Source organism: Podarcis filfolensis, assembly GCF_964270895.1.
Source record: "Podarcis filfolensis genome assembly, chromosome: 1".
Classification (NCBI taxonomy): domain Eukaryota; kingdom Metazoa; phylum Chordata; class Lepidosauria; order Squamata; family Lacertidae; genus Podarcis; species Podarcis filfolensis.
This window is the reverse complement of record NC_139604.1, coordinates 31,193,430-31,211,610: the sequence shown is the minus strand read 5'-3', so window position 1 is coordinate 31,211,610 and position 18,181 is coordinate 31,193,430. Positions and strand designations below refer to the sequence as shown.

The 18,181-nt window shown below is 41.0% G+C and overlaps 1 protein-coding gene across 29 annotated transcripts in view; it reads right to left on the bottom strand.

The window, feature by feature from the left end:
- The window catches only part of BAZ2B (bromodomain adjacent to zinc finger domain 2B), a 182,405-nt gene that overhangs the window by 53,907 nt on the left and 110,317 nt on the right, over window positions 1-18,181 (bottom strand). For 26 of the 29 annotated variants that reach the window (XM_083578336.1, XM_083578319.1, XM_083578316.1 and 23 more), the window contains 7 exons: window positions 13,096-13,257; window positions 11,153-11,346; window positions 8,907-9,125; window positions 6,937-7,332; window positions 4,014-4,638; window positions 2,529-2,828; window positions 454-514 (listed from right to left, as the gene is read on the bottom strand). In XM_083578336.1, the coding sequence (XP_083434462.1) occupies window positions 454-514; window positions 2,529-2,828; window positions 4,014-4,638; window positions 6,937-7,332; window positions 8,907-9,125; window positions 11,153-11,346; window positions 13,096-13,257 (1,957 nt within the window). Of the gene's footprint in view, window positions 1-453; window positions 515-2,528; window positions 2,829-4,013; window positions 4,639-6,936; window positions 7,333-7,916; window positions 8,092-8,906; window positions 9,126-11,152; window positions 11,347-13,095; window positions 13,258-18,181 lie in introns of those variants that run through there. The other 3 variants (XM_083578329.1, XM_083578330.1, XM_083578331.1) reach the window with 2 other exon arrangements.

Here is an 18,181-nt window from a genome sequence, read left to right as displayed (position 1 = left end):
AACTGAACATTGCAAAGAAAACATATGAAACCCAACTCTGTTTTCCCCCAGAAAAGGCAAATGGGGGAGCAGGGAGACTTGCAGAGGTGCATCAGCCAGATTAACCGTTCCAATGCCCATAATCTCAATTTAAATAGTCCAGCAGGTTGCTTTGAATCATTTCCCAGTTCAGACTCCAAAAGTGACAAATGAGCTAGAGAGAAAAAGGGGTTTCAGGAGATGATATGTGGGTTTGGGTTAAGCCCCTTCCTACCCACAAATTCTCACACTTTCTTCATGTAACTGTGGAAAACATGGGCCTGGGAACTTGCATTTGCCAGGGTACTTTTGTCTACAGTGTTAATAACAACTCATCATGGTCCAAACAAATTGCAAAATCACTACCTTTAGGAATGTTACTGCATTACAAGAAACTGGTTTCACAAGTTTAATTCAAAATTGTATCTTACATACCCATACTCCAGAGGAATGCGCAGTTCTCGCTCATCTGTGACTCTGCGCCTTTTTGAAGTACCTTAAATAGAATTTAATGGATTAATTTTAGAACACAGCAAACCCAAATTACAACTGCAACTGTTCTGCTATTTGTTCTGCAATATGTTCTGCTATTTTTTTAACAAAAAGAACAAATCAGCAGAGGCTGTTTATACCCCTTTACTTGGTTTTTCCTTGAAACCCGTGTCTTGCAAAAAATGCAAGAAATGAGCAGAACACAATTTGCTAACCATTGCTAGAGTCTATTCTTACCCAGAGAATTTAAGAAATCAACAGATTTAGGAACAACCGTCAACCAAACTATACATCAACACCCCAGTCCTGAAATCACTTACCGGTATGTTAGCATGTTTAAGTGAAATAAAAGAAACCCCGTTTCTAGATAATGTTCCCAGTACAACCCAGGGTGCCTGCGGCTTGTTGAACTGCTGATGTTACAAGGCAGAACATCACATGACAATGGAACTTCTTTTCATTCAATGGGCACACTTTACAGATTTGTGTCCCAGGCTGGTAAAGACATTTTCCTGTTTAATGACTGTCCCTTTTTAATCCGATTTTTACACACACACACACACACACACACACACACACACACACACCAAGATTCAAAAAGGAGTGGGGGACTGGTAGGTAAAAAAGCAGATAAATGAGAAACTAGGAGGGCGGGGATCTGATGAACACAAGGAGGAAGGCCCTTACTACCACGGTTCAGGGGAGCTCATTACTAACCCAGCAGAATCTTCATTTTTATTCCCCCCAAAAAAAGGAGCCTGACAATTCTCTGTGCTCTGTGCACACTGTTTTTAGGGGAAGAGAGAGAAGACGAAAGCTTTGTAGGGCACACATTGATGTTGTTGCACACCTATAAGGGCTCATCTGCAGTCAGTGTTCAGAGGAATGTGATTATTTGTGTCTAGAAACAGGATGGCAGTGTACTAAACTATTTCTTTACAGCTCCCTTTAACAACCTGAATGAGCTTCGTTTTAGTAGAATGAAGGAGAACCAATAATGTTACCATAAGCACACTTGCTTATATTAATATAGTGTAGTGGAATTTTCCTCCACATACTTTGAGGATCAAGGTGTTATGGGGCAAGCCCTTAACCAATGCCCACCTTTCATGGCTTTCATGGCTTATATGGCTCAGAGGTAACAGGTTCAACCCCAAATCCTGATATCTCCAGGTAAAAATGAATTTGTCAAATCCTCTTTTAAAGCTATCCAAGTCAGTGGCCATTACCATGTTTTGCAGAAGTGAATCAGGCATAGTATCAATGCCTATCAAGCTATTAAAGAAACAGCCCCATTTGTGTTTCAGAAGCAGGCAACTCCTGGGGATGATGGTACTGCACTGTTTCTACAGTGAAACATTCCCCGGGTTGTTTAAAAGTTTGTCATGTGGATCCAGCGTTGGAGAATCCCCAACACTGTCCAAGCCCTTAGGCAAATACAGTACCCAGGTCTTAATTTGCAATGTTCTACCAAAGAGCAGAAGCAATTCAGACTCAGTTGATGCTTCTCTTCTCTTGAATCTTGGGATGGAAAGGAAGAGGATAATATGGAATAAGTAGAGCCAAGCCTGGCAGCCTACAAGGAGAACAGGGAAATCACTGTGGGAGAAAGGGGAGTACTGAGTCATTGGCAGTCATGGTTTGTATCAATTTCCCACTATATCTATCTGGGGTGAAATCGACACTGCCATTCACACATGGTGAAGATCACTCTTTTCCCAGTACAGAGATTCATCTTTGTATCAGAATATACAATCTTAAGTAGTGATGAAATGCAATAATTTAATTGAAGCAAGGCCAGATTCTAAGAAGTGCTAAACCAGCCTTCCGCAACCTGGTGCTCTAACATGTGGCAATGCTGGCTGGGGCTGATGGGAATTGGGTGTCCAACAACATCTGGAAGGTACTACTAGGTTGCGGAAGGCTGGGCTCAACAGGTGTGAACCCTTCTAGATTTCAATGAAAAGCACCTCTCTGATATAGATAGGGATTTTGTTATATAAAATAAACTGCAATACCGCTGTGGGTACTTGAGGAAAGCCCAGGAGAAGGTGTGCCCACAAAAGCTGGTGAAGGAGACTCCGGGCATAATGCGGCTGGAGCAGAACTCGGTGTCTTTGCTGCTTGGATATTAAGTGGTGTCGAGCAAGCTGCAAGACTGATGGAAGAGCTTTTGGCAGAGGATGCCGTTTTGTTCAGTTTAATCGAAGACTTCTCTCCTTCCGTATCAGTCTCTGATTCATCGGGTTCTTTATCATCTTCTTCCTCATCATCTTCAGATCCTTCAGTATCAGACCCTTCCGAATTACTATCAGATTCTTGGGGGGAAATGGAGAAGACCATGAATTACAAGAAATTGATATATTCTCATTCCAGCATTCATTGAGACTGGGGGTGGGGGGGATAGGCATTCTGAACTATTTAGTGCAGGGAACAACCAATTGAAGGTGATGTATGTTTCAGACCCATTTATTGGGTTCACATCCTGACACAGATATATAATCACCTTCTTCCTTTGCAATTCACTGTCACCACCCTTCTACTGAAGTACTGAAGACTTTGGCAATCCAAAGAAGACCTTTCCTGGCTTGTCCAACTTATGACCCAGCAAGCCAAACACAGCTCCACCAGCCACACATTGTAGCCTACTGAATGCTTGACTAGACCCCTCTGCTGTTCTTTTAGAAGCTTCTTGGACTTTGCATAGGCTACCATACATGTCTGGTAGGTAGGCAGCACGTGGCTTGGTCATTCACAAGTTGTGCTGGTCTGCTAAAGGCGTAACAACTGGAAGCCACCACTGGTTAGTGCAAAACATGCCAGCTCTTCTCTTACCATATTAGGCAAAAAAATTAAGATGCATTTTATCTAAGATGGTTTTGGCTCGGCTACATAGTTCTTAATTAAAATGCTGGTTCCTTCTTGGATGTACAGAGCTGCATACTATTGGGGGGAAATGTCCATTATAACCATAGCATAACACCTAGTAAAACTTACCATTAGGGAAACCTTATTTGGAGCACTAACACCCCAATCCTAGGTGTTTCCACTTAAGCCCACTGTGTTCAATAGGGCTTACTCCTAGACAAGCATGCATAGGACTACAGCCTAAACTATTTAAACTTCAGACCCTCTTCACTCATCTTCCCATACCGTTTTCAAGGCTTCACACTCTAGTAAGAAATCTCCATGCATCTGAGCAGTTATCCACTATGTTTCACCCCAGCTACATGGCTCTGTCTCTTCACTATCTCCTAACTTAAAAAGTCATCTCCTCTAAAGCAGCATCAATAACATTTTGAATAAGCTAGGTAAATCAATGTTTTGAATAAGTTAGCAGTTGAGCTGGCTCATCAGTTAACGTTTTCATAATTCTCATTCCAAGATTATAATTTCCATATAGAAACCAGGTGACAAGAATTAACCTTATAGCATTTGCAGGAGGGCAAGGGTGCCTTTAGAAGGCTAAAGACATGCAAAGAGTTTCTTTAAATTAAATAAACCTGATTGACTATCATCAGAATCCTCATCTTCCTCGTCTTCATCCTCATCATCCTCATCGTCCTCGTCGTCGTCATCATCCTCATCATTTGAATCCTCAGAATCTTTACTGCTAAGAATGTCTGAATCAGTTCCTCTGAATTGTTCAACCAATGATTTTGTGGAAGGGTGGTTGTGTTGTGTTTTCACTGCTGTCATTGTATTATTGCTGACTGCCTTTTCCTTTGCTGGGCCAGGTAATACAGGAGAGGTAGAAGACATAACAGGTGTCCGGTTGCTTGGTGTCTTTTTCCCACCCGTGCTTAAATTTACTGGTGAGGAAAAGGTTAAGCTGCTGGAAGTAGATACGTTTTCATTAACCTTGGGCTGGGATTTGGATTTGGTGGTAAGTGCCAGAGGAGCTTCCTGAATGACGCTCTGAATCACTCCATTGGGCTGATGATTACCTAAAAGTGCATTGGTCAAGAAAGGATTAGAATGGTTGTTTTCTAAAGAGGTGTGTTTTTGATGGGCTGGTGGAGAACTGGTTGGCTTTGGACTTGATACTGCTGCGATAACCTTCTTCAGGTTCCTAGATGATTCGTGGTGTTTCTTCAACTGTGCTGGGAATGTCTGCTTGTACTGTTCCTGCAGAAGCACAAAAGATAACAAAATATATAGCTAAATGCCGTAAGCAATGGGTTTAGCAGATGGGCTCTGAAACTTTTGCTTCCAAAAGGCAGGCAGATAAGATATAAATCTGTGTGGGCAAGGAAGCTGCTTTGAACTTCCTAAGTGAGGCAGGTTGCCTTAATTAAGACTGACTCATTGAGAGCTGTGACTCACTAAGAATTTTGCATGTACAGAATACATTCTTTGTCATTCTCAACAGTCACTACTAAAACTGCAGAATGGAGAGTCAGAAGGTATTCCAACAGTTAACGATGGAAGATTCTAGTCTCTGAGACATCTACCTGATAAGAGAAAAGGAGTTACAAAGATTTGTTATGAAAGAAGGGTTAAGGTGTGGTGCTTACATCTGAGTAAAAAGGACTCAGGAATGGGCTGTTAACATAAGTCTTAGGGTTGGAGAAGAAAGGCATAAAGCAGGCTTTAATTGTTTAGAAGCACTTGTTTCCATCTTCCCAGCTTTCCCATAAACCTGCCCATTCAAACCCTTCTTGTCAAATATAACCCATGTGACTGTACACCAAATGAAAACCACAAGTGATATCTAAAGCCTAGTTCCAAATACATCTGCATATAACAGCAAAAAACCAGAACCTAGTAATTGAGGATTGTACTGTAGCTGTGAAACAGACAGCATGAGCGGTCAGTAAGTACACTGTTAAGATACACTTTCATGCTCTCTGAAAAAACTTGTGAGGCATTTTATAAATGTGCCTATTTTAAAAACCAAAGGAAAACAAGGGTCTATCAATAGGCAACTAGTGCTTGGCTGTTATGTATCAAACTCTTTTTACATTCATGCAAGTGAAGTTGTTATCACTATACCTTAAGCATGCTATTTCAAGGGTAATGAGAATACCATACCTTCTGCTGAAAATAGTAATAATTACTGAAAATATAAAATGAGTAATCATACAGGATTGCCATGGCAGAATTATGAATGTATTATAAAAAAATGTCCACTATGTAACCCAAACTAAGAAACCAAGGGCAAAAATTTAGGTTAGACTTTTCTAATGGAGTGAATTTTCAATTTCAATCCATCAGTGTTTAGACACTGAGATTCCTAAACAGAATCTGCATATCCAACATCCCAATCTTTCATTGCAAGCATGTCATGAACGGATCACAAAAGCTCCACCTTCATATTCCATTCAGGTTTTTCTGAAAGCTTTCACACTTGTACATGACAGCATAGTGTTCAAAAAAGCAAGAATCCACCAATACTCTGAGAAGGCATGAAGAAAAATGAAATGTCACTTCAACTGTCTTCCTGAAGACCGATTTGTAAAGACTTTGTAAGATAAGTACCTTGGCATTGTGCTTCTCTTAAATTTTCCAAGGTTGGTAGCGCATGTTCATTTTTGCTCCATCTATTTTTCCAAAGGACTACAGTCTACAGATCTAACAGAGGTTTAGGACATTCCAAGAAGCCAGTAAGAAAGGAACCTGGGCTTTCTTTTGCCTTGCTTGTGAGTCTCATTTAAAGAGAGAGACGTTCAATCTCTCTCTGTAATGGCAGATGAGCACACACACACCTTCAGACAAGCATGGAGCAAGTTCCTCCACCACTGGAGCAACAGTATCAGCTCTGGAAAATGCTGTAAATCATGTGTCAGGATATTTGTTGCATTTATATTCTCCCTGTTCTCTAAGGAGCTCAAGGCAGTGTACGTGGTTCTCGTCACTCATCTCATTTTGTACTCTCAACAACCCTGTGAGGTAGGTTACAGATGAAATATGGTGACTTGCCCTAGGTCACCCTGTAAGCTCCATGGCTGAACCAGGGATTTGAAACTGGGCCTCCGCAGACTCAGCTGAGCACTCTCAGCACTGCATCACAGTGGCTGACATTTCTAGACTGAATTCTTACTATCTACAGGAAGAATTTTCAGCTACTGATTTTGAGAAGCAGGTATTGCAGGTGAACATAACACAATTTCCAAAATATTGTTTTAAAATTCTAAGGCTGCATTCCTGAACACACTTACCTGGGAGTATTGTATTCAATGGCGTTTTACTGCTGAGTAAAGGATTGCACTGGAAACCTTAAACTCTTTATAATGTATAGTTTTAAAAAGCAATAGTGTTTAAACCTTCCACTATGTGCAACTAAAAGATCACCTTAGATTTTTATGGATTCCAATGTATTTTTTAAAAAATAAAAAACAACACAACAACAATCATGATATTAATGGAATATGAACCCTTCCACAGAGTACAGAAAGCGTACAAAGAAAACTTATATATTCTCACCCGGTTTGATCTTACATCAATGGTCAATGGGCTAGGTTCTTCAGAGGTATTTTTATTCCCTGCCTTGAGTAGATCAGGAGAAGGAACTATAAGTTTTAAGAAAGTTTCCTTTTTGGCTTGATTTACCAAAGACAAAGGGTTCACATTGGGCACCAATCCCGTAGACTGTATTACGCTTGTGTGTTTGTTCACAGATTCCTCCTTTGCCTGAGAGCTTTGGAAAATAAAGGGAAGCTGCTGTGACAAAACCTGAGGCTGCTTCTGCTGGGACTGGAATGACGGGTGAGTCTGGCTATCAGACACAAGAGGTATTGGCTGGTGTGTTCTCTTTTCCTGGGGCTTTTCCTGGGATTTTTGTCCATCGGCTTTCATGTCTGGTCCGCTATGCATTAGCACCTGCAAACACAGAAAACGTGTATCTTGATTTCTCCTTAGTTGCATTGGAAGAAGAAGAAGAGTTTGGATTTGATATCCCGCTTTATCACTACCCGAAGGAGTCTCAAAGTGGCTAACATTCTCCTTTCCCTTCCTCCCCCACAACAAACACTCTGTGAGGTTAGTGGGGCTGAGAGACTTCAGAGAAGTGTGACTAGCCCAAGGTCACCCAGCAGCTGCATGTGGAGGAGCGGAGACACAAACCCGGTTCACCAGATTAAGAGTCCACTGCTCTTAACCACTACACCACACTGGAAACAATATGTAGAAAAGTGAGGTACTGGAAACATAGTGAAACAGAAAATAAATACTTATGTGCGCGTGTGCGTGCGCGCACGCGCGCACACACACACACACAACACTGAAGATCTAGTCCATAAGGCTTGCTAAATTAGTCCCCCAAGTATACAATACAAACATGTAGACTGCCACTGGCATACTTAGAACAAACAAACATCCACAAAGCATGCGCGCACACGCGCACACCCACCCACACCCAAGACGTACAACTTCTTTATGGTGTAATAAACTTAAAATAACCTTACAGTATATCTTCTTCAGCTTATTTCCTGTAAGGTCCTTTCACTATGTGAAGCTAAGGTTTGGCTGGGAAAGAGAGCTTTGAAAATTCAGTTACTTTTGAATGTATGCTATACTATCAACCTAACGGAACCCTGGGGTTTGCATTCTGGTTACTGGTTACTGGACGGCGTTAACTGCTATGTGAGGAAAAGAGCAGCTGTAAACAGAATCCAGTAGCCATGGCAACACTCAAGAAGACATCTCAACCTTTGCGACACAGATTAATTCATTTGCCTGATGTCTACTTTATATTTTCCCAGTTTATAATAAAATAAAACGGCACTGGGGTTAGCTGCTTCATAGATTACTGGGCAGCTAATCTCTGGTGCCTTAGTTCTATCTTACACCTTTTAATTCCTTTAGTAAACCATTAACAGCCACGGTTAGGATGGCTTGTTTCAGCTGAGGAACTATTTTTTTTAAAAAAAACAGGCTTCTTTTTAAGAGAAAAAATAACTGTGGTTGCCTCTAAACCAGCTGTTTATCTGTAAGAAATACCATACACATACGTCCACTTAGTTTAAAGCACAGAGAGGATGCCATTGCCAATGCCTGGTAGTCCAGTGTTTTCTGTGTTTCTCTTTTTAGACTTGCTTTGTGGTGTTTTTCTCTTACAATACAACTGCAGTGCCAGCATATTCTGACTGGCTTGGCAAAGCACAACGGAAGCTTTTCAGGGCTACTGTCCCTTTAGTTAGTAGCTTCCTCACCCTTTTCTTTTAAAGCCTCCAGCCAGTGAACCAGTTCAATTAATACACATTATGTTTCAAAAATTCTGAGAAAATCTGATGGTTTTTGCTATGCCTGCATGACAAAACAACAGCAACTTTAACTGCTGCCAAAATAGGTTTTGCACCAACCAGTTCCTCAGTCAACCATATAGAGACTGGCCTGTAAAAAAAAACAACAAAAAACTATTCAGTAACATAAGGCAGTTCTTAACATTACCACACCTTGTTCTTATTTTTCTGCTGTGCTTCACTCTCTGAATCAGAGTCATCCTCTTCGCTTTCTTCAGCACTTTGATCTTCCTCTTCCTCCTCTTCCTCCTCTTCATCTTCATCCAAATCATCTGAGTCACTGCTACTAATGCCTTCGCTGGAGGTGTCTGAAGAGGAGCCAGAATCACTTTCACTGTTGCTGGAACTATCTACTGCTTTCTTTCTAGATTTCTAAAAAGAAAGATAAAAGGCTGCGCATTAAATAATGTTTTAATCATATGAATCACCAGCTTTTACCGATGGCATTGTAATAAATTTCATTCGTTTATTACTTTTCTTTAAAAAAGCAAAGGAGGGAAGCATATTAGTGTCCAGTTCTAAAATGCACTATGAACATAATTAAAAGCCCTTTAAGGTGCACTTCACTTCACTCTAGTTAACATGTGCCCACGGACAGAGTGTTGGGCTTGAACCATATGAACTCTGTTCAGGTCCTGCCTCTACCATGATTTCATCATGAAGTACATGGGAAATTCATTACCCTTCTACCTTAGTTCTCCATCTGTAAAATGGGGATAATTGTGGCCTATTCTGAAGGAATTGTGAGATGCAAAACAAAACAACTAGCAACTCTGAAGTATTATATAACGGACATTCATGCTGATCTACTGGGCACCAGGATTTTCAAAGGATTTATCTGAATCAACTAGTTCTTCCAAACAGTAGCTTATCAAATTGGAAGACCATTCTCCTGTTAAGCATAGGGGTGCACAACTGTAACTATTTCGATGTCTACATAGCTGCCCTGTCAAATATGAACTAACACTATTACTAGGCATTGTTGCTGTTCTGATGTGTGCTACTGCACAGAGAACTGGGCATATGGAGGAGGCTTCCATGCACAGGTTCTGCTGCTAGATCAGAAGCCCTATAAAATATTGGATGCAGACACACATTTGAACAAACTTCATCCAGTGTTGTGCCCGTTTTGTACTGCAAGGTGTGGTAGAGGGCATGCATTTCTACCTGCACTGCAATGCCAACATAACCATTGTTTTGGACCATGCAGAAGTTTAGTACCTATCAGCTGATTAAATTATTGGACACCTGTATTTAACATTCAGTCTAGCGCAGTGGTTCTCAACCTGCGGGTCCCCAGATGTTGTTGGACTATAACAACCTGGTCATGCTGGCTAGGAATGATGGGAGTTGTAGTCCAACAACATCTGGGGACCCACAGGTTGAGAAACACTGCGAACCAGACCAAATGTATAGCCTGTTCTTGTTTACTTGGGAGACTAAGATCCATTAAGTTCAATGTAAACTACTCTCCAAAAAGTGTGCATAGGATTGCAGCCTTTGTCACATCATTACTACCTAATCAGCACCCAACAGCGACTTTCCTGGTCCTATGTGCCAATAGCACTATTTGGGCATTTTACTCCCAAGTGGGGTTGAGGAGGACCAAGCCACACCTACTTCATTCAACTTTGGGTGCATTTCCTGCCTTCCGATGACAGGTGAGCCATAGCCCATGTGATCGGCCACCATCCTGGGAGAATACATGTATTACAGTATCAGTCCTATTCAGGTGTTTTACTTATCCAATGCACAAGAGGGGTTGTGCTGAAGAGCCTCACCTTCATGCCATGTGCACTTATTACCTCCTCCTGAAAGTAGGGGGCCTTTGCACATACAGTTGTACACAAAAAGGCTTCCATGCAACCTGAAACTATGTGCAATCACCTGAAACGTCTAACGTGTTGGATCTTTACTGATATGCTCTCTTCAAGCCTGATCCAGTTCTTCTAACGCTATACATTAAAAGTGTTGCATGCAACTAGTGACCCCCAAAATATGCACATTCCTATCAGCAGACACATCCATCAAGCTTCACAGGGCTGTGTGCATACCTATCTCCTTTAACACTGGCTGTGTACCCAGTTTCCAGTTCAGAAAGGGACCTGCTTTTCTCCTTGCTAGACTAAAGTGAATACAGTGGTACCTCTGGTTATGTACTTAATTCGTTCCAGAGGTCCATTCTTAACCTGAAACCGTTCTTAACCTGAGGTACCACTTTAGCTAATGGGGCCTCCTGCTGCCGCGCGATTTCTGTTCTCATCCTGAGGTAAAGTTTTTAACCCGAGGTACTACTTCTGGGTTAGTGGAGTCTGTAACCCGAAGTGTTTGTAACCCGAGGTGTTTGTAACCCGAGGTCCCACTGTAAGACTTAAATTAAGATTCATCACTGTGATTACCTTATCTTTAATCTTGTCAGCTCTGGCATCCAGAATCTGGTTTTTATTTTGTTCTTGGTTACATTTGCGACTTCCCCCCACTACGGTTATAACCTTTGCTTGTCCGGCAGAACTTGCAGTGGTGGTAGATAATACAGACGTGTTGCTGCCCGATACTGAAATGGTACTATTGCCATTTACTGAACCATTAACACCTTGAAAAAGAAATTTTAAAAGAAAATTGAACTTCAGCAAACATAATATCAAAGTTAAGAGTCAAACAGGTTCCCGCACTAACTGTAATGGTGATCATTTAAAAGACGGTTCTGCATACATGTTTGAACACTATTAAGTAAAATAACACAATATGCTTACTCTGGACATGTTTTAAAACATCAAAACTAGTTAAATGGAAACAATCAAGTAACATCAGCAGCAATAGGAGGGATTTTGCCAGGAGTTGTTAGGCACATTCCCTACAGCAAACTTCCTTAATCTAAAGGGCAAAGCTGTAAATAGGGGGGAAACAGAAAGTTAATTAAAGAAACATATGTCATCTCTCAAAAGGACCCTTTCTGTAACCATTGAATAGAAAGCTAAATATATGAATAGCAGAAGGTAAGAAACACCAAAAATCTACAGTACCTCATCTGAAAATTGTATGAAGCTATTCTATACTGAGTCAGACCATTGTAAGCTGAGTACTACCGTATTTTTCCATCTATAAGACACTCCCATGTATAAGACACCCCTTATTTTGGGGGACTCAGATTTAAGAAAATGGGGGGGGAGATGGGGGGAACCTAGTCTTATACATGGAAAAATATGGTATCTTTTTTCACTAACAGCAGTTTCTGAAGGTCTTGGGCAGAGTTTGGATACATGAGACTTTTTCACATGAGCTGCTGTGGATTAAATCCAGGACTTTACACATATACTGAGTTAATATGCACGGTTTATCCCGTGATACTGGGAAAATCCAACTGTTTCATGGGAACTGTCTGCCTCATGAACCAATAGTCCTATTCAGGGCTTTCCCCCCCCCCCAGACAGAACTGAGTTCCGGCTCCACAGGTGGGCATCATTGTAATTATAAGAGAACAAGGGAGGCGTACATGGTGAGTTCCAGCACCTCTTTTCCTACAAAAATAGCACTGACCTATTTCCATCTGTATTAAAAAAAAAAATATCACTGTTTTAAAACACAAAGCGAGAGGATGCACAATGACAGTGCAGTTGAACTAATATGGACCGTTTATCCACAGTGGAAATAATAAACATTTACTTGCTTTTTAAAAAACAAAAACAAAACAAAAACATAGGAGATGATGCACAGTGACACTGCACTGAAATACATCTATACCATACATTTCAAACAGGTGTGCTTTAGTAAAACAAATAGCATATTCTGAAGGCTAACATTCATGGGCATTTTAAAACCCAGCACTTAGAATTATAAACAAATAGGCTTAATGCTTATCTAGTATAATGCCTGAACTGAGATAAAAGGCTTTGGTTTCTAGAGAGAGAGAAGGCTAGCCCCATACTACAAAAAGAAAAAGAAAAACCTTTTACTTCTCCTCTGCGCTTGCTAATTGCAAGTAACACGCAGGCTGCAAAGATATAAAAAAGGTTAAGAAGAATAACAGAGCAGGAGGACCTGGTGGCTCCTGTTGAAGATCTACACGGCAATATTTCATTAACTGAAGCTGGAATAAGAAGGGAGATTCCCCGGCCGCGCAGCTGCTTAAAAGGGGTAAGCCATGCTACCCCCCCCCGGCCAACCAGGTCTGCCCGCAACACAGCCCCACCCGGAAGTGGAGCGGCCTTGCCTGCAACATGCACATATGATCCGGATGTATCAGGAATATAAGCTCCACAGGGAGAGAGGATCAGCTGTGGGACCTTATTTACATTCTTGTTTCTGAGGTTACCTTACTTATATTTTATGTTTCACAGCTTACCTTTCTCCAAACTGCCTCGGGTACTTTTTCCGGCAGTCCTTGAATGGAATGAAGTGGAATCATGATTTTGAGCGGGAGGAGCAAACAAAGGAGATATTCCAATAAGGGATGGGAAGAAAGTTGTGCCAGTACGCGAGTGCATGTCTGCATTTCGCCACCATTCTGTACAACCAGAGCAAAGAAAACGAAGAGAGTTATTTGAGGATTTCCCTCTGGACAGTTCCATACACAGTTCCTGAGCAGATCTGCTGCTGGACATTAATAGTAACCGGAAGTCCTGCCTTTAAAATGCTCAGGTGTTATCATTTTCTGTATTGTTACTTTTTTTAATAAACAGAGTCAAGGCACATCTATCAACTTTGAATTAAATGCAATAAGCAACTTATAATACAGCTTGTGGGCTTCTCCAGACAATCTGTTTTTTTAGCATTCATCCTGATTTTGCTGGTACAAAGCTTATGCAGAAATTGTTGTTGTTGTTAAATAAATTTGTATACCACCTTTTATCCACTTGTTCTGGTTAGCAAAGTTTTGAACCTTGCCTGTAAAACCAGAGCCACATTTTAAACATGACATAGGGATGCGGTTTTTTGACAGCAACCCCCCAAGTCATCAGTAATGCACACTAGTATCTTTTTAAATGTTCACATGGAATCAACGTGTTTGTTTGTTTTTTAGAAAAGCGTCAGCAGAATAGAATGCTAGTTATTGTTTCATGATTTAGAAGGAGGAGGACATTATAAAATATACAGGAATGTGATCCCTATAACATGGAAGTCAAGTCAAACTGACACAAGTTTCGAAATATCTGTGATGTGCAAAATAAATAAATAAAAGGCAATCCCTTTCCTAGTAAATGAAAAAAAAACCCTGATTAACAGAGCTTTCCCTTTAGGGCTGCCTGGGACTTGCAAACAATGATTTTTCTAGAGTGATGTTAGCAGCTTTTGCTATGCAACACAATTTGATACATGTCTACTCAGAAGTAAACCCAATTGAGTTCAATGGGACTTACTCCCAGGGCAGTGTGTAAATGATTGCAGCCTAAGCCAGTTAAAAAAGATGAAAAGATTTTAAAATATACAATCTAAGTTATTTATCTTTTAAAGTTCTTTCCACTACTGCTCATTAGCCCAAATCGAGCATTGATTTTGGAACAGGCTTCTAAGGGAAATAACAGTATCTCTATTACCTACCATGATTAAAAATATAAAATGGGCAGAAAACTAGAAAACACGCAGTAGGGAACAATCTACACAGGCAAGTTTGAGGAGCAGATGACAAGATGTTCTCATCTTGGAAATTGGTCTTGCAAAGATTCCTATGTACAATTATGCTTTTTTTATATATAAAAGATAAACTTTAAAAGGAAAGCAGGCAAGCTTAGAGGTGATGCCATTCAAAATCTTTATGTAATCAAGTTTGCTCTAAAATCTCCCTTGCTCCCGGTGCTCTGCAGGAGGGCTTTCTACGGTTCATACATCAAGTTCCTCAGTGAATGAAGACAGAAATTGTGCCAACAACAAGCAGTCTGCCATCATTATACGGAAGCGAAGCTGGAATCCAGCAATTCTGGGCAAGTTAATGGAATTAATTTGCACCTAATTTATATCAATGTTTTTGATAGCAGGTTTCGGACTACATATCACTCAGCCTGAAAGGAAGGTAAGAAAAAAGTGGGGAAAGTTGATGGTAGGTAATATGATGTCAGGACTATTATGTTATAGTGGCCACTTACAAATTGCCAAAGAGGAGGGTTAAAAAACAACCCAATTTGCATAAAATCTGCATGTACTAATTTATATGTATAGAATTACTCAAATTTAAATAGAACAGCAATGCATCACACCATAGTGGGGAGACTGTGATCAGGTGACCTGTGAGTCAGTGTCCTGTTGGGCAGGACTTACTGATGAGCAACTTCAAAGTCCCTGCTCACCCTTTTTAGGGTTCTTGATCTTTACATTGGAACACTCTTCTAATAGAGAGTGGTTCTCTGGTGTTGGTTTGCTCTCTGGATGGTCCTCTAGAAGCTGGAGTGGCATTCACTGGTTTCAATCTATACCAGCAGGAACTCTCCCTCCCTGCAACATCCCAAATCTGCTTTATGGGGTTGGGTGAGTGTCCAGAGATGTGGGGAGCACAGGGGACTTCTAGGGGGTAGACGGGGAAGGGTAAGTCTTGAGTGAGCAGATGTCTGCTTGAACAACGTTAGACATCAGCCTAGGACATATATTACGCAGAAAATTGCAACATGGATTACTATTTTGACTTGGAAGAGAGCAATGACACAAGCACAACAAAAGAGGAAATAACTAAGTGGCACGAAAGTAACCGGTAGCATTGTTTAGGAAAATGAGCAAAGTAAAAATGGGTATGTGAAAAACAGGAACTATCTAGGAGAGCAGGCAAGAGACCAGTGTGCAACAACTCCTTGTGTAGGCAGAACTTCCTACTTGTGTAAGGATTTTCCCACCACCACCACCCCTGCTCACTTTCATCATAGAGATACCTTTAAGGTTATAGTCATACCCGCACTATGCATTTAAAACTGTAGTTTAGCCCTCACAGAGCTACAATTCTCAGCACCCTTAACAAACTGCGGCTCCCATGTGCGTTAAATGTATGCTATCTATAACTGTATCTCCACTGCATTTGGAGTTTTGTTGGTACCAGAATAACAGCAATGGTATCCCTAGTGCTCATGTGGGAACTGTATGTGAGCATCATAGGTCCATAAGGAGCTATGGATTGCCAGTAGACATGAAATCGCTATTCATGGTGATAACAGATGTGCCACCATGTCTGGGATGTGTCTGAGATGACATTGTACCAACCTGAATGAAGGCAACCTAAATCAATCTTAATCCATATACATTACAGTGCAATCCTACATGTCTACAAAGAAGGAAGTCCTATTGAGTTAGAAAGACTCACTTCTTAGTAAAGTGGGTACAGGATTGCAGCCTTACTGACCGAATATAAAATATCACAATATTATCTACCTACAAATTGTTTTCATGATCAATAGAACTGTACCTTATGAATGAAAAGAAAATCTATATAGACAGGGTGGCCTGTGGCTAGCTAAAACATTCAAAAAGTCTTAGGGGTAAGGTCTGTTGCTCTATAGCGAATTACGAAAGGTCCAATTCCTTAGAGTACCCTAAAATACAAATGCTACTGAAGTATAATCAGTTTTTTCTAGAATGGAAAAGGATTTCTCATCTCTTAGAGCAAGACAGGACTGCTGATTAACTCTCTGAAACAGGAAGAGCAAATATGACACAATCCAAGAGCAAAACCTTTTATAGACAAAATTGGGACATTTGACGTAACCGGGGGTGGGGGGAGGAATCAATGAGCTTAGGCACTGTCACAGAAACATCTGGTGCGCTAAAAAGAATTGTAAAAATACGTTTTCATCATTCATGGCATATTCAAGTCACAACCAAGCCACAACTACACTTATGTCCAAATAAATAACAAAACTATATGCTATCTTAACTGTGGGAAAAGATTTCTAACAAATGGGGAATACATTATTTTACCACAGTATGCTCATCCTAAATTTTCCATCATAAATGTAAGTGGGACCATCTTTATTCATGTTTACCTGTAAGACACTGAGTTCAATGGCGTTTACTCCCAAGTAAGGATGACTGCCAAGTGTGCAAAGGATTGCAGTTCTATTTGCTGTACCTATCTCTGGCATAATCTCTGACAGCCAACTATCATAAAAGGAAAGCCATACCTAATTTGCATATTTTACTGTAGTTTTCATATTGTTTTCATAAGCATGACAGAAATCAAGCTTCAGTTTCTACCAGCGTGCACCTATTCTACCAAAAATGTTGTTTATTTTTCTTTTTTTTAAACCCCAAAATTGTGATGCTAAAACAATCACTCAATAATTATGATTCGGTCCTTGAAAAACATATTGCACCCTGAGGCCTCTGAAGTACAATGATAACCACCTTTTTATTGTTGTCTCTCCCCCCACCCTTTTTTCCCTGGTCTTTCTGGCACCACATTTTCAAGCCTATTCCTGAAATCATGAGAGCTAGGGACTTGCCTGTATTTTTAAAAATTGGATTCTCAGGCTCTAATAATAATCCATAAGATTAAAACAAACAAACATGGCGACGCTGAAGATAGCTAAATTAAAGCCACCCATCCAGAGTGTATAATTCTATAAACATGGTTACCGTATTTTTCCCTCTATAACACGCAGATTTTTTCTCCTAAAAAGGAAGGGGAAATGTGTGTGCGTGTTATTGAGCGAATGTGTGGTCCCTGGAGCCGAAAAATCAGGCAAAAATCAAATCGCGCTTCACGGAGAAGGGAAATCTGAAAAGAGGAAGTGGCTGCTTTCCTGCATTCTGCCTCAGGGTCTTACTGCCCACCCTCCTCTGTTTCCTTGCTGTGTTTGCTGAAACGGAACAAAGAGCAGGGAAAGCCCCTCCCCTCCAGGCAAGCAGAGAGGAAAGCAGACTGTGTTCCTTCTATTTCCTCTCTGTGCTCCGGTGCTGCTGGGGGAGAGGGAGAGAGAGAGAGGGTGGGAGGGAGGGAGGGAGGGAGAGAGAGAGAGAGAGAGAGAGAGAAAGAAAGAAAGAAATGGCTGGGGTGGGGGGAAACGTTTGCCTTTCTTTTCTCCCTCCCGTTAAATCCCTCTCCTGCATTCTTAGCCAGCTGCTTCTCTGCACACCACCTCATGTCCCTTCTTTGTTTTTCCTTCGCTCTCCATTTAAAATGTGGTTACAAAGCATGGATCCTCAGGATCTTTGCATTGGGTCACCCCAAATTCACCATCAGATCACATAGCATGTCCATGGCTACAGCCTGCACCAAAAAAACCACGCACCCACTGTTGCCTGGGGCTGCAATGGTGCAAAAATGTGGTTACAAAGCATGGATCCACAGGGATCCTCAGGATCTTTGCATTCGGTCACCCCAAATTCACCATCAGATCACATGTCTGTGGCCACAGCATGAAGCACAAAAATGATACATCCACTGTTTCATTCAGAATGTTTTTTCCCTTGTTTTCCTCCTCTAAAAACGATGTGCGTGTTATGGTCAGGTG